Raw genomic sequence first — 15,453 nt, forward strand, 5'->3', positions numbered from 1 at the left:
TCATATTGCAGGGCACCTCTCAGGCCTTCAGAAAAGCACAAAGTACCAAATCCGCCTTTAATTCAGAAAGACCTTTCCAAAAAGATGGGTATTTCTAAAACAAAGTAACTATACTCTAAAAAACCAAGAGGTTTCATCCCTTTATTTAAAGTCCCTCATAGAAGTAGCATCAGTTACACCAAAAGTATCAGCATAAAGGGGCATCTAAACTCGTCCTAGTGACAGGGTAACAAACATGCTTATTTATTGCTTTTGCTGGCACTGGTAGGAGGTTTTTTTAAAGGTAACTTTAGACATTCCTGTATGAGGACTTAGAGCATGTAAGTCTGTGCTTATCTACAGTGTATTCTAACTCAGCTGTCTTGCTTGTTATTTCCTCTAAAATCTAAAAAGCAGCAAACACGTATCATTGTTGAACCTGTCTGGGAAACACCTTTGTGTTGTGTTGGTGTCTTGAATATTCTAGTTAAGACTGAAGCTCCAGAAAAGCCAGTCTGTTACATTCAGGTTATATAGGCCATTAAGAACAGTGAAATGCAAAGAACTTCCATTAAAACCTGTTCCACAAACAATTCAAGACAGAGAAAGCCAAGCCTGAGTAAGAAAATTAGGGTGACTTTTATCTTCAGCTTCATGAAATCCTACGAGCTGATAGGAAAACACAGGGCCTTTGTGTTACGTTAAATAGCATTACATGGTCTAACAAAAAGCTGGTTTTGAAGGGGAGAACACAGTTCAGGAAATAATGGTGTTTTCAGGAGGGGATTTCTGAACCTATCTTTAAAGTTAATGCAGACAAAGGTACAGATTCATACAAAAGCAGGAATCCAGGCACAAAGAAAGGGAACAAAAATATTCCATGAACAATGAAACTAAATCAAGAAGGTGCAGACCTTGGTCAAAGATTCTTTTTTTCCATGTGTCCTGGTTTAGCAGTAGCAGTCATTTTTTCTACTGTTGCAGCGCTGTGTTTTGACTTTCCGCCTGGGAACAGAGCTGATAACACCGATGTTTAGACTGACCAAGGACTTTGAGAGTCTCATGCTCTGCCAGGGAGGAGGAGAAGCCGGGATGAAGCAGGGACAGGACACCTGACCCAAACTAGCCGAAGAGGTATTCCATACCACAGCACGTCATGCCCAGGATGTAGAACTGAGAGTTCCCGGAAGGGCTGGATCATGGCAGGGTGGGGGTGAGGTACCGGTTGGTGAGCGGTTGTATTCTCTTCCTTGTTATTTCCTTTATCATTATTACTATTAGTGGTAGCAGTAGTGATTTGTGTTATACCTTAGTTATTAAACTGTTCTTATCTCAACCCGTGGGAGCTGCATTCTTTTGATTCTCCTCCCCGTCCCTCCAGGAGCGGAGGGAAGAAAGGTGGGGGGGAAGTGGACTTCGTGGTTCTGATTTACGGCCTGGGCTTAAACCACGACACCATGATTTAGGTTGACTGCTTCATAGACCTGCCAGTTAGGCCTGAACTCCCACTTCAGCCATTCCTTCGAAATAGAAGTCTCTCTCCACTCTCCAGCTGCTGTTTTCATGAGACTTGCAGAAATTGAGTATCTTTGAGCTTATTCTGCTCCATCACGGACAGCTGAATTTGGCCAATGTTCTCAAAACTTACTCTGGTGTGGAGAAAAAAACAGGCAAACACAGGGAAGGCATAGTCATAAAAGACTTGTTTCCTTCTGGGGCCAGAGGGAATTCATAGGTTATGAATTTAGAGAGTGCTTCTTTCCAGGATTAAAAGGAGAGGAAATATATTGTAAAGGCCCTGTAGAAAATTAAGTCTGTTTACCATCTGCATGGTTTACTACTATACCCTAAAACATAATGGCATTTCTGCTTTTCTTGGCTTTATTCTGTTTCCTGGATAATATAATAATGTTAAGAAAATGAATACTGAAGTTCCCCTGTCAAGGGTCTGTTTCAAAGGAAATAGCTGAAAGGCCCTAACAGTCAATATATTCAATATTTCCTCAATCACCCTGTTAATCTGCAATTAGAAAACACTGGCTCATTCAGTTTTGCCGTAGGACAAAAGCCAGAAGAACCCTTCATGTCCTTTCCAGCCTTTTATTCTTGTATCCTATTTATGCACACTTACTGGTTATGCTTCTAAACGGCATTTAACCACTCAGACCATTTAGACTAAGATTTTACTTGGTCTGTGTAAGTGCAGCTTGGTTTCTGTCATTCCAGAGTAAGGGAAATCAGCAATAGATGAACACTTGAATTATATTAGCTACCCCCTTTCTTTCCATTAGTTATATTTTCAAAGAACACATTCACCCTCTATCCACTTGATGGATGAGCTGCCAGAGAAAACACTCTGGAGGAATTCAGCTTCCAAAAAGGCTGGCGTAGCAAGCAGCCATGACCTGCCTGTCACGGTTTTGAGGACAGACGTTGACTCCCATGCCCTTTATTGGGCTTTGCGTCACCAGTGGACCTCTGTTTTCACAAGGCTGTGCTGGAGGAATTGCAATTTCAGCTGATAAACTGCTGTGCTGCAAGCCCTGGAGAACACAAGTGTCCAGAGAAGAAGCAAACAACTCTGAATGTACAGGGAGAATGAATGTCAGCACACTGCACAAAGACAGACAGAAATGGCTTCTGTAAGTGGAAATGCTTCTGGGAGGAAAGATAGGCATATTGTTTGCAAATTACAAGTAAATTATGTATCATCATGGCATTCTCTGTGGGGAATCTAAAGACCTCCAGCCTGCACTGCTACTGCCTCTATACACTTCTGTTTATCTTGACATTAAATGCCATCAGAATCTATCATCTCCAGCAGAGCTTTCCATGCACAGGAAATATAGGCTGGGGCTTCACATACCAAACTAAATTCATAAAGTGACCTTTGTCAGTATTTAAATCCACCATAATGGAGGTTTTCTTTGAAATACTAAGCATGGAGAACATTTCTCCTGCCAGAGAATGAACTAGAGGGAATTTAAACATGAAATAGTTACTATTAAATAACTGCAATAGAATCTCTACATTTAAAGTAATTTCTCCAGAAACATTACAGTTTTTACCAGTGTGCTCGCAGGACCTTGCGCAATGACCTAGGAAAACCACAGAAGAAATCCATCCAGAGCCTCAAAGTGCTTTGTATGACCCACAGTTATGTGCTCAATAAGAAGAACAGATGGGAAAAGGAGAATGGAATTCCATGTGAAAAGAACATTATTCAAATGGAATTTTGCACTAACACGGAGAACGACTGCAGGACATGTTCAAGGAGTCAGTTCTGGATAGGGGATGATGATAGGAGGCAGTTCTTGACTCAGCAGAGATGAGCCTTTTGGAAGGAGAGCAGAGACAGACCGGAGGAAAAGGGAGGGCTCCGCTGTTTCCAGGAGACAAGCTGGAAAGAAGTCCAAGGGGTGAGGGTGTGGTTTGAAAAACAAGGAGTACAATTTCAAACTGGAAAGCAAACAGGGCAGCTTTGAGATGCATGAAATGTCAATTTTCTCTGTGCAAGACCGAATCAGAACTTCTGAAGTTGTTACGAAGCTCTCTCTTTCCTGCACCACATCTTCATGCTGTGACTGTTGACACTGAGTGCCTAAGGCTTGCATTTATCTGTTAGGCAAAACACTGACAGACAGCACCAGACAGCACACAGCTGGGACAGATGTGGCTCATTCTGTGTTCAGCATCAGCTCCCCAGCAGTTTGCAGTGGTCAGCCGCAAGCACACTCAAGTCCAACCCACAGAGTCCCTGTCACTTGGAGCTTTACTTGTTCACACTCGGGCAGGTCTCCTGCTGTCAACAAGCAGACGCTCTCCCATATATGCCAGAATATGTGCTAGTGCCTTGTAATTTGTTTGTTTAAATCAAAACACTGAACTGGCCGAACATTTGCAAACTGAACAGATTTGTAGTTAAAGGGTAATTTGAACTGACGTGGAGGAAGACTCCGAGAGGAACACTTTAAGACAAATGCACATTGCTTTTCCAGTGAGACCTCCTTGGCTGATTCTGTGGGAAGACTAGGAACATGCATAATACATACAATATTTTTCCACATAAATAGCAGCCCCTCCAAGGCAAAAATGCAGCTCCTCTCAGGGCTGTTCCCTCATACTGAAAAAAGAGCATCAGGCTGCCATCCATAGAAGGAGCCAGAAAAACAAGCATTTGGAGGAGAGCAACCTCTGAAAAAACAGAAACATTTACCAGGAGCTTTTCCATCTGTGTTGTTAAAGGACTGCTAGGGATTACACCCTTCTCAGCTGCAAAGCGCTGTGACTCTGCCTTTTATAAAGGAGCAAGAGAGCAGCAGTTAGCTTACCAGAGGGCTACTAGCACAGCAAGCAATTAGAGATTCAAGACCCTTTACATTTCCTGTTAACAGACTACAAACTGTAGGAGAAATACCTTAAATAAGGCCAGTAGTGCCTTTCTATTGAGAGAGCCCAAGCTAAATAGAAAAGGAGGTTAGAAGACTCAGTTAAAACATCCCTGCACACAGCTGACTGAACAGAGGTCAGCCTCTTTAGCTGTGGAAGCTCAGCTAGTCGCAAAGTGGAGAGAAGATGGCAAAACACTTTTTGCATTTTGATTTGTGTCAAGATGTCAAAGGCTCTTCAGAGCTAATATCGCTTGCCAAGAACCTACCCCTGTGACCTACAAAGCCAGGTGTTAAAAAGAGCAGATATTTAACCACAGAACAGCATAAAGAAGGTACAAATGAGAAAGCCAGCAGCAGACCAAAGTGTGGCAAAACACTTTGACATACAGGGAGATTCTTTATTTTACTGTGAAAATTATGGGATGTTGTAATTAGGATTTGGCCAGCTGGGAGTGGGCAGGAAGCACTGTATTATTAAAATCGGATTGAAGAAATATAACACACCTTTAATTTTAATTATACTTTAAAAGATGTTTGATTTCCTTAGCCAGTGCTCTCTCTAGTTCATGTCAGCAGTTTGGTGCCAGACTACTAAGAGTGATTGCACACAGTACATAGAGATTTTTGTGCATGTGTAATTCTTGTTATTAAAAATCTCAAGAGACAAACCTGTTCTTTCCTTTGTCACAATTTTCTTTAAAATACAAATGACACACAAATTGTATCCTATAACTGTGTGCATTACTTAAGAGATCCTACTTTATTTGTGAAAGAAGTGATGAAAATTTGTGGCTCATTTTTTTCCAAACAGAGCTAATAAGCCATAAAATAGAAAGCAAAAGCCATCAACTGGAGCTTTGAATATAAATAAATAGCATATATGAAGTGATTGTAGCTGACAGAGGCAAACAAGTTCATTATGCCAAAATAGGCTGGTTACAGGTCACATCCTGATGTCCCACTGATGGTCTTGTCTCTGCAGCACTTTTGACTTGCCCTCATTTAGAAATTTACACAGCTAAAAGTGAACATCTCCTTACAACAGTAGGGAGTAGGTGCTACTCAAACCCCTTCTGAGGTCATGCAAAGGAAAAGTTGTCACCACCTCAGCTCCAGTTTTGCTTGCTTTTGAGAGAACAGACCTTGGTGCCTAACCCCGATCATGAGTCCTGCAGGAAGAGCTACAGATTCCAGATTTCCTGAGGAACTGGGCTTTAGCAGCACATCAGTCCCAGCACCTTCTGCCACCTGTTCAACAGGCTGTGCAGGCTTTGCAGACCTTTGGATCTTCCACACACAGCAAAGGGGTTCCCACGGCTGCAGCCTGCAACTGCATGCTCCAGTAGGAACCAAGGTGTCTCTGCAGAGCCATGCCTATGATTCCTTTGGAAACCTAACCCAGTTTTGGTAATTCCCAGCTCCATGTATTAAAAACGAATGAGGCTAAGTAAAAATAATGAGGTTTTAAATGGCAATATATTTTGAATTGTTTTAATCTGTCTTCTGGTTTTGAGTCTTCAGGAGTCCCTTGTTCAGCTTTTCTTTGCAACCCACAGCATGAGAAACTCATTTACGGAACATTAAATCAGAGATTCTCCTGTAATCTTGTGCTTCCCAGAGCTCGGCTCTCTGGGAAAATGTGAACAACATGATGCTCCGGATAAAACTGCTGGAGCTAGCAACACCACAGCAGTTTCCTTCTCAAAGGATTACTGTAATTTAGGAGAAATGCAATAGCAGTAATGTTACCTTCACCTCCCTCGTCTGATGCTAATGGGCTGCCTAGGAGTGAGGGTAAAAGAGAAGTGTTGATATATACCTGGCATGCTGGACCCTTCACTTCTTGCTTATGCAGTAACTTTCCAATTTGCAATGGCAACTCTCTGGGGAAAGAGTCCCATTTCTGTTTAGAAATCCAACAGGGCAGGACAGCTTTTCAAACATATCTGGCAACGGTCACAGAACTCACCCACCGTCGGGCATGGCAGTAGGTAGCAAAGCCCATGTGGAGCTATGACCCGATGAAGGCTCACTGAGCCTCTCGAGGCTTTCTGCGGCTGCATCAGGCGGTGCCTGCGCCGACCCCTGCGCCCTGATCCCGTCCACGGCTGTCAAAGGCCGCGCGTCCCAACACTCCGCTGGCCGCGACGAGCCGGTGTCCACCCGAGGAGGGGCAGAGTCGCTCTTTGCCACAACCAGCCCCGACGGCAGGTGCTGGGGCAGGCCGCGGGGCTCGCAGCCAAGGGCCGCAGCCCAGCGGCGGGACCAGGACCCCCAAAGCGCTGAGGGGCGCATCACCCCCGGCACCCCCGTCCCTGCTGTGGGGCAGGGCGAGAGGGACCCGCGGGCTCGGCAGCAGCTCGGGGAGGGGGGGTCCGTGCTCAGATGCAGGGCCCACCGCGGCCACAGCGGCCACCAGACCGCCGCCGCGGTGCGGGCAGCCGGGGAAGGGGCCGCGTCACGCGGGTGCATGTGGCAGCAGCGGAGGGATACAGGGGCTCTGACACCCCACTGGCCGCTGCCGGGGTGGGGGAGCACCCCAGTCTTCTCGGGGTCCAGCCCCAGCGCTAAGCGGGAAAGGGGAGCGGCAGGGGAGAGGAGGGCGGCGGCGGGGTGAGGGCGGTCGAGAGGCGGGGGCCAAGAGGCGGGGGAAGAGGCGCCGCGGGGAGGGACTATTTGAGGAGACCCTGGCAGGCTGGTGAGGTGCGGAGTGATCCTGCCTCCGGAGTGAGCGGCCCCGAGCTGAGGCAGAAAAGGGCGGCGAGCCCGCGGGGCGCCATCCAGCGCGGCACTGCGCCTGCGCCGATCCCCCCTCCCCGGCGCTGTGTGGGGTGCAGCGGCGCCCGCCCTGCTGCCACAGCTGGCCCCTGCCCCGCGCCCCGGCGAGCTCGCCCCCAACCATGGCACAAATACTGCCCATTCGCTTCCAGGAGCACTTCCAGGTGAGCGGAGGGGAGCGGTGGAGGCGCAGGGACGGGGATATCCCACATCTGTCTCACCCTGTCCCTGAGGAGAGTTGAGGGGGTCGCGGCCTAGCCGGGCCGGGGGTGCGCTGAGGGGCAGGGGCGGGGGCCGGGCCGCGGGGAAGCCTTGTGTGGTGGGCGAGACCCCGCATTCTCTCTGGTGCGGGGCAGCCGTCCCTCTGGGCGCCGCGGAGGCGAGCCCGCTCCCGGTGCGGTCCCTGTGGTTGCCACCTCCAACCGTCCATCCATCCGCGGCTGCCTCTCCGCGGCGTGCGGAGCGACCGCGATTTGTGCAGAGTCACTCGCCGCCGGAGGGACCTCCCGCTCCGGGTAGGGGGAGGCGCCGGGCCGTGGCCGCGCTGCTCGCCCCGGAGGCTACCCTGCCTCGGCTTAGGTGGGCGCCTTAACCTTGTGGAGAGGGATCGGGGTTGTTCTCTTTTGCCTAAACTACCGCCGGGCTCCAGGGATCCTCTTTGTGTGTGGCTGGAACTGGGAGGAAATTGGTGAGATGAAGTGCAAGAAACCGTTTGGACTTCGAGAGCCTCTGTCCCTTCTTCCAACCATAACAGTATTAAAAATAAAAGGAAACCCCAACCTCCTCAAAAATGACATAGCTCTGTTCTTAATAGCCTGTGAAAACCATAATGCCAGCGTTGGAGAAGATCCATGACTAATGGATGCAGCGCAGACAAACCGGTTTATCTGTTTCCTTGTGAACTGGTGGTGAGGGAGGGTTGTAAATGGAGTGAGAGCAGGGGGCTCTGAACATGCAGTTTGAGGCAGGAATTAAAGGAATTTGCTAAATGAATGAGAGAACAGGAAGTGGACTTGGCAAGTCATCCTTCTGTCTCTGGACCGCCCCTTTATGTCAAATCAGGCATCCATTTCAAATTATGAACTGGGTATCGTCTCTTGGTGTGGACTTTGTGCCACTTCAAGCGTTTCAGCTTGGGAAATGGTTATTGCCACTTCCAGCTCCCTTTGAAAGTGTTTTTCTGCTTGACTGGAAGAACTGTCTTGGTCACTCCGAAAGGAGCCCTAGCCTGGAATAGGTCTGGGAAACTCCAGAAATACCGAGCCTCTGTGCCCAAGGGAGCAGGCACTCCTGTCTCCTTGGAGTTGTCATGGGTTAAGAGAGTTTAACATAGTGCAGAATTAATACCGTTGCTTCCCCACCCCAGCCACTGTCCAGCATAGCTGTGATTGTAGTGAACTGAAATGAATTCCTAAGAGCTGCAGTACAGCTGAGTAAGAAACCAGGGATCAAAGTGTTTTCACATCAGACTCTCCTTAGAAGAAAGCATATAGTTCTCACAATTTGGAACAAGCAGACATAACCAGTTCTGCTGATTGTTTAGTCTGTACAATAATGATGAGAGAACATCACACTTAATATGCCATGGGTGTAATATGCTGCTTTGCATGTTAAATGACTCTTTCTGTGAAGAATGGGGTTGTGTGTTGTGCAACACTGCCAATATTAGCGTTGTGGTACTTCTGTTTTGGGTGGGGGGCTAGCAGCTTCTCAAGGGGTTTGTACTGAAGTCATACTCTATTTTTTGCTACCACCTGCTTTTGCTCTTAAATAATTTGATCTTATTGGAAGAGCTAAACCTGTGCTTAAGGGACTTTTTCTTAGCGTGGAGGAGCAGGAGAGGTCTTAGGACTCTTGCTGCTAACATATAGGAGTAAACTCTCCTGCAGGATTCAGTTTTTCTGGCTTCTCCCCCCAGTCCGAGTGTAGTATCTCCAAAGCAGTAGTCTTAGCAAAGAGAAATTGAGATTAGTAGTAGCTGGGAGTAGGAATGCAGTCAGCCTCCTCAATGCTGCTTCTGCAGTTATCTCTACGTGGTGGGATAAATGGGGAGGGAAATCAAAAGGCATGTGGGAATTGCACTGTTTGCTCTGGCTGGGTATCTGCAGTACAGTTTTATCAACTCTAACTTAATATTATGTGTTGTAAACATCTAGAGTAATGAATAAATGATACATGGTGCTTATTGTTGACTGGTAGGGAATTCATGAAAACATTAAGCCTGCACCCTTCTTCATAATGTTTCTCTATTACTCATATTTAGCTTTATCAGCTCAATATTTTTGTTTTCCTACATTATGTCTAAGGAAGTGGCTTGGCTACAGTTTAATTGTCATATTTAAAACTAGTGTAACACATCAACTATACTGCTTTATGATGCTAAATCAAAAAATGTTCCAATTCCTTATAATTGTGCTGTGTTTCAGTGATCTACATTAAATCTTTCGGTGCCATAAGTCAATCTATGTAGTCTGTATACCTGTAGCTATTTTAATTAATATGGTATTAAGTAGTTAGAAGAGCTGTTAGCACTATAATTACTCAATTTCATATTCAGCCTGTTGCTGATGAAACATGGTTTCACTTAAATTCGGAGTCTTCCTGAGATGGTTGCTATACTTCATTGAAAGAACAACTGAAGCATGCAGAAAGTGCTTTCCAGAGAAACTAAACATAAGTTGCAGTGCTAAATACTGAGCTCCTCTCCCACTCCCTGTAGCTGGAAGTGGATAAACATGTTGTAAAGTGAAATAGTGATCTTGGGCCGTGTGAAATTGGAGGAGTATGAAGGACTAGCAGACTGTTTACATTCCTTGTGAAGCGTATTTTGCTTTATGTTGATCATCCTTCTGACTGAACTGTGGCTCCAAGCCTGTGCAGGAGGAATGACTGCCAGTCACAGTGCACATTGAATTTGAAGTTGTTACAGCCTGTGCATTCAGTTTGTGTGAGAGATGGAGAGTAGCTGCAGTAAAAGAAAGATCCAGGATTTGATATAGTAGTAGTCAAGCTGAGAATTAACTCAAGTCTTCCTGTTTGTTTAGCTCTGGTTTAATGCAGTTGAATAGTTATTTTTAGATGTAAAATCTGTAGCTATGAGTCTTGACAAAGTCATAAAGAACTTGCATTTTGCTCATTCTTCCCATAGAGGATGTTGTAGTTCAGTCCCCTAGCATGGGAGGGGATAAGGGGTAATGGGTTAAAACTTAAACAGGGGAAGTTTAGATTGTATATAAGGAAGAAATTATTTACTGTTAGGGTAGTGAGGCACTGGAATGGGTTGCCCAGAGAGGTTGTGAATGCTCCCATCATTGGCGGTGTTCAAGGCCAGGTTGGATGAGGCCTTGGGTGGCATGGTTTAGTGTGAGGCGTCCCTGCCCATGGCAGGGGGGTTGGAGCTTGATGATCTTAAGGTCCTTTCCAACCCTAACTATTCTATAAGGACTTAATTTTTATCTCTCTGGTGGCTGACCAGCTGCAGCAGTCCAAACTGTGGCAACCCTACTTTAATGAAGTACTAGTGCGTGCTGCTTAAGCTGCTGTGATTTAATCATATTCTTAACTCCAGTGCTTCTGTTGGAGCAGTGAATTATAAATTATTCACTAGATTGAGCTCTTCCAAAGGGATTATAGTTTACAATGGAAATGCTGTAAAAGACTAAATACACTGGTGTGCAGACTGGAAGCAGTACTTGCTGGAATTCAGTGTACAAAGTGTTCTTGATCTAAAATTGAACTTTTCCTTAGTCATTGATTTGCCTTTAAAAGCTTGTCTTTGGCCTCCCCCCCCTTTTTTTTTTTTGCCTTCACTGGCAAAAATCTGTGCTTACCTGCAGGGAAAACTTCTGCTTATACACATCTCGGGTTCCTAGGTTGGGGATTTCATCCCTTAGATGGGTAGACATATAGATCTGTAGGCAGGGTTCTCCTTTCTATTGAATAACTAACACAGGCTCTTGAACAAAGCCAGCTAATGTGCAGAAAGCTTGGGTGCATGACATGCTCTTGACACATAAGTTTTATGTGCGTTGGTGCAACACTGAGAAGCTAAGGTATCCTGGTTTGAAACATAAAGGATGTAGATTTACTTCTTTCATTTTCTGGACAAAACCACTTTCTGTTTGGATAGTCAGAGATGTCTTGTTAAGAATTGCTCTCTGTTGTGCAATGGGCATAACTGTGCTGAAGTGTAATGGCTTTCATGAATTTGCTTTGGCTAGATGTGTGGACTTGAAAGCACTCAGGATATTTGCAAGTTGTAAATGGCTTCTTGAACTTGTATTCAGAAGGTAGAGCTAAATATTGTGACTTAATTCAGCTATTTAGTGTTGAAGAGATCATGTTTGCTCACTGTATCTCTTAAGTGCCCTATAGGTTGTAGGGAGACTCATTCAATAGATCTAATCCTCATCACAGATACACATGAACAGATTTTTGTGTAGGGAGTAACTGTGGCGTAAGACGAAAGCCTAATTGCAGCTGCAACTAAAACTTGTGTGCTCATGGTCTTCCATGTTCTAGGTGTTGCATACTTCCTCACCTGTGAAGATTGGAGCTATAGGAGATGAGGGTAGCCTGTTGAGAGAGATTATTAAACCACTGTATGCATATTCTTATAGAGTATTATTATAACTCTATAGAGTCACCTGAGTAAGAGTTCTGAAAAACTGTATTAGTACAATCTTGGGTTGTATTATGCTTGAAATGAGATGTGCTCACAGAACTTTTAGTGGGCATCTTTTAATGGGATACATATAGTCTCTATCTAAACATTACTCTTTTCTAATGGGCTTAAAACTCAATAGATCTTGGGGTTCTTAATTTCTTCTGACTCCAGCATTTAACTGATGGTAGGTCCCAAGTACTGGAGTGTCAGAATTAGACAGTAATTTGTTAGGCTTAAGTATTTCCCAGTAGAGAAGTGGATATGGCTTGGAGACTGGTATTATCAATGTCTTGAATTGGTCTGTGTTGGCTCACTCTGGTTCACTGCACTAAACAGAAAGGGAAATGCATTAGAAAGCCAACATTTAGTAGCACTCTTGTGTACAGAAAACATGTCAACTTCATTTCTTAACAAATTATACCATGCTGGTAAAGTTGAATGAGGAAAGACTAAATCTTAGATTAATAGTTGTGTTTTATAAGTGTAGGACTTGTGTATCTTCATTCAGGTTGAGAATCAAATAATACAACTTGGGTTAATCTTTACCATGTCAGTATCTGTAAGATGCTTCAAAGTAAGCTTGGTATCTAATCCAGCCTGCTAGGTATCTATGACGCAAAAATCTGTATCTGGTTCATTCAGCCTGATACTGTAGATAATGGGGATTAGGGCATGAGAGAGTAGAAGGGGTGTTAGGCTGTTGTAGAACAGGATGTTTTCCTTTCCTTTACAGTGGGGATGCTTGATAGGCTTTAACTGTGTTACCCCAAAATAGTGTGGGGTAGAATCATGGAAAGAGGCTATCTCCATAGTAAATGTTTTTGGAATTATTTTGTGATACTGAATCTTTCTCTGCAGAGGGCAGCCTTAGTTGAGAATACTACTTGCCTAAGAAGCATAATAAAAACCAAAAGTTTAATAGCAATTGAGAGGGCCAATGTTCACTCCTTTATAAAAATAAGCTATAAAATCTCTAGTTTGTATATACAAACCTCAGTAATGACCTGTAGCTCCTTCACCTGAGGTCTTTTAAGATACATAGCTAAATGCTTGCAACCTCCCATAATAAAGTTTCCTTAATTCTGTGCTTGAGGAAGAGGGGAAGGTGCTTTAGAACAACATAGTCCAGATTGTCTTGGCAGCTTTGTCCCATTCAGGATAGAAGTGCTGCTGGCTGATGTCCCTTTGTTTGGTGGTAAATGGGTTCTGCTCATCTCCCTACCTGTAGTCCTAAGGGATATGCCTCCTCTGCTGCTTCCATATTGCAGGAGCACATGTAATCTGATGAGGATACTTATCGCTCTCTTAATGGCAGGATTGGTCTTCAGTGTTTTCAGGCTGCTAAAATGTGAAGTTTGTCATCATTCACTGAGGCTTGCAGTATTCACATGACAATGCTTTAGGTACTACTGACATTTTGACTTTAAAAGATGTGACTGACTTTGTAATCATAAGGATGGAAGTGATACTCATGCATAATTTAGCATTACATGTTCTGAAAACTTTGCTAGATTTTATAACTGTTAAAACAGGAAATCTTAATACCAGAACTTAATGCAAAATCTTGCTTATATTAGTGAAGATAGCAGAAGGGTTGTTATTTAACATGGACCAGATTTTGGAGCGAATAACCTTGGGCTTAAAGCTAAACTTCAAGTGGACTAATGCCTCGCTTCTTGCCATGCAGTGTGAGTGGCCAGGGGCTGTCTCTTGAAGAGTAAGTCAAGCTGAAGCACAGTAATTGAGAAGAGACCTTGAGGAGGGTGTTTCAACTTCAGTACTCCGGAAATACATCAGTGTTTGGATTAATTAAATCAAGTTAGGAACTTGGCTATGCTGTGGTTAGATCTCCTGCCTGCTCTTGTGACACTTAATTAGTCTCTTAGAAAGAACTGTATCCTATATGTAGATGGACTTAGATCATGCTCAGCATTAAAGTGCTCAGGTGTCTCCTATGTGAACATGTGATTTGTCACAATAAGTGGATACTCTCCAGTAACCAAGAACAGTGGAATTAAGAGCCCATCATTTATTTCTCCATTGTTCAGGGTCACAGAATTTTATGGAACTACAACTTGTATGTTTATTGGGTACTAAAACTTCCTGCATTACATATGAAAAGTTCATGAGTTGTCTTGATATGGAAGCTTCCTTACTGACGGAGAAGCATGTAATAGCCACATGCCCAGTGGACTTGTTTCAGAACTCTAGTTGCAAACAGCTTCTGATGATCTTGTGCCTAAACTTTGATTCTCTTTCGGAATTAATGGCACCTACTGAGGTTTACTAACATGTATTGAAGTATTTTACCTATGAAGTGAGGTGGTAGCTGAATGTGTCTCAATTTTGCTGAGACGCACTTGTGGGAGGAAGTAAATATCTTTACATGTATGTCCATTTGGCTTTACTGCATTACTGAAACTTGAGTATGTCAAAATTAGCAGTTACTGAGCCAAATAGCACTTCATTAGTAAGCTGAACAGAAAACAAAACAATTCCTGAGGCATTCTTGGACACAGTCCTGAGATACCACACTAACGGGTATCTGTTACATACCCAGTTCATGGTTTATTGTATGATTATGAGTAGCTTTACAGAAGCCATAACAAGCCATGATCAGCCAGAACAAAACTCACAAAAATAGTGCTTGTGACACCATTATGGGACTTGTTGCCCAAGGATTTTGATTAGTCTATTTTATGACTGTCCTGGTGGTATGTATAAAAGGAGTCTAATGACTCAGTGATGCTGGTGGTAGTTTCTATCCTGTCTCCTTGAGGGCAGTCATTTTTCACTTGCACTGCTCTGAAAAGCAGTGTAGGTTAATCCCTTCAGAAGCTTCAGTGAAGCTGATACAGTTCCTGTGCTTGGAAAGCATTGCCCTGGGGCATAAAGCAGGTGCTCTGGCTTGTCACAGTTACTGTTCTATAAAATGCAGCGTGCGTACATACCAAGCTGGGGTGTGCTGCGTCGATAAATCTGACTTGGTGTACACTAATTGGAACAGTGATGCTCATTCACTGCCACCTCCTCCTGTTTACCTGAAATTGGAAGTGAATGGAAAGAAGTTAACACAAAAGGATGAGTTAGAGAAATAGCCATCTTCTAGGGCAGTCTATTCAGTGGCACAAAATGACTTTAAGTCACATTAAGAGGAACTTAATGTAACCTATTGCCATGCGATTGAGCACAAGTTATGTTTTGAGAGTTGGACATAAGGCTGGAGGGGGCCTGCATTGAAATCTCTGCCTTTGTTGGGCCAAATGGCATGACATCTTGGGCAGGGAGACATGGAATCACTGATTATTATACCACATCTTTCTTTCACTGGTAAGAATTAGAATCTAAGAAGCAAGAAGAACAAGACCACTTGTAAAAATAGGCCATTTGACACATGCTGTGTAGGCTTCATTCTGTGATGTTGCTAGGAGTGGCTTGCATAAGGAAAACTGGTTCTTTCAGTAAGACCCACTGATGCTGTATGTTGTAATTCTGCCACTTAGTTTTTAATATCAAAATTCCTAGCCTTACTAGATGTGGAATAGTGATGCTATTGATACTATACAGCCCATCATATTACTAAAGCCAGGTTAACCAATAAATGCTCAAGTTAAAACTCCTTATAGTTAGCATCAATAA

The 15,453-nt window shown here is 44.1% G+C and overlaps 1 protein-coding gene across 1 annotated transcript in view; it reads left to right on the plus strand.

The window, feature by feature from the left end:
• Positions 1–7,270: 7,270 nt before the first annotated feature.
• The window catches only part of CLTCL1 (clathrin heavy chain like 1), a gene marked incomplete at its 5' end in the record, with an annotated part of 35,593 nt that continues 27,410 nt past the window's right edge, over positions 7,271–15,453 (plus strand). The window contains one exon of the mRNA XM_080628790.1: positions 7,271–7,312. Coding sequence (XP_080484916.1) covers positions 7,271–7,312 — 42 coding nt within the window. The remainder of the gene's footprint in view (positions 7,313–15,453) is intronic.

The sequence above is a fragment of the Psittacula echo genome (genome assembly GCF_963264785.1).
Source record: "Psittacula echo genome assembly, chromosome: 13".
In the NCBI taxonomy this organism is placed as follows: domain Eukaryota; kingdom Metazoa; phylum Chordata; class Aves; order Psittaciformes; family Psittacidae; genus Psittacula; species Psittacula echo.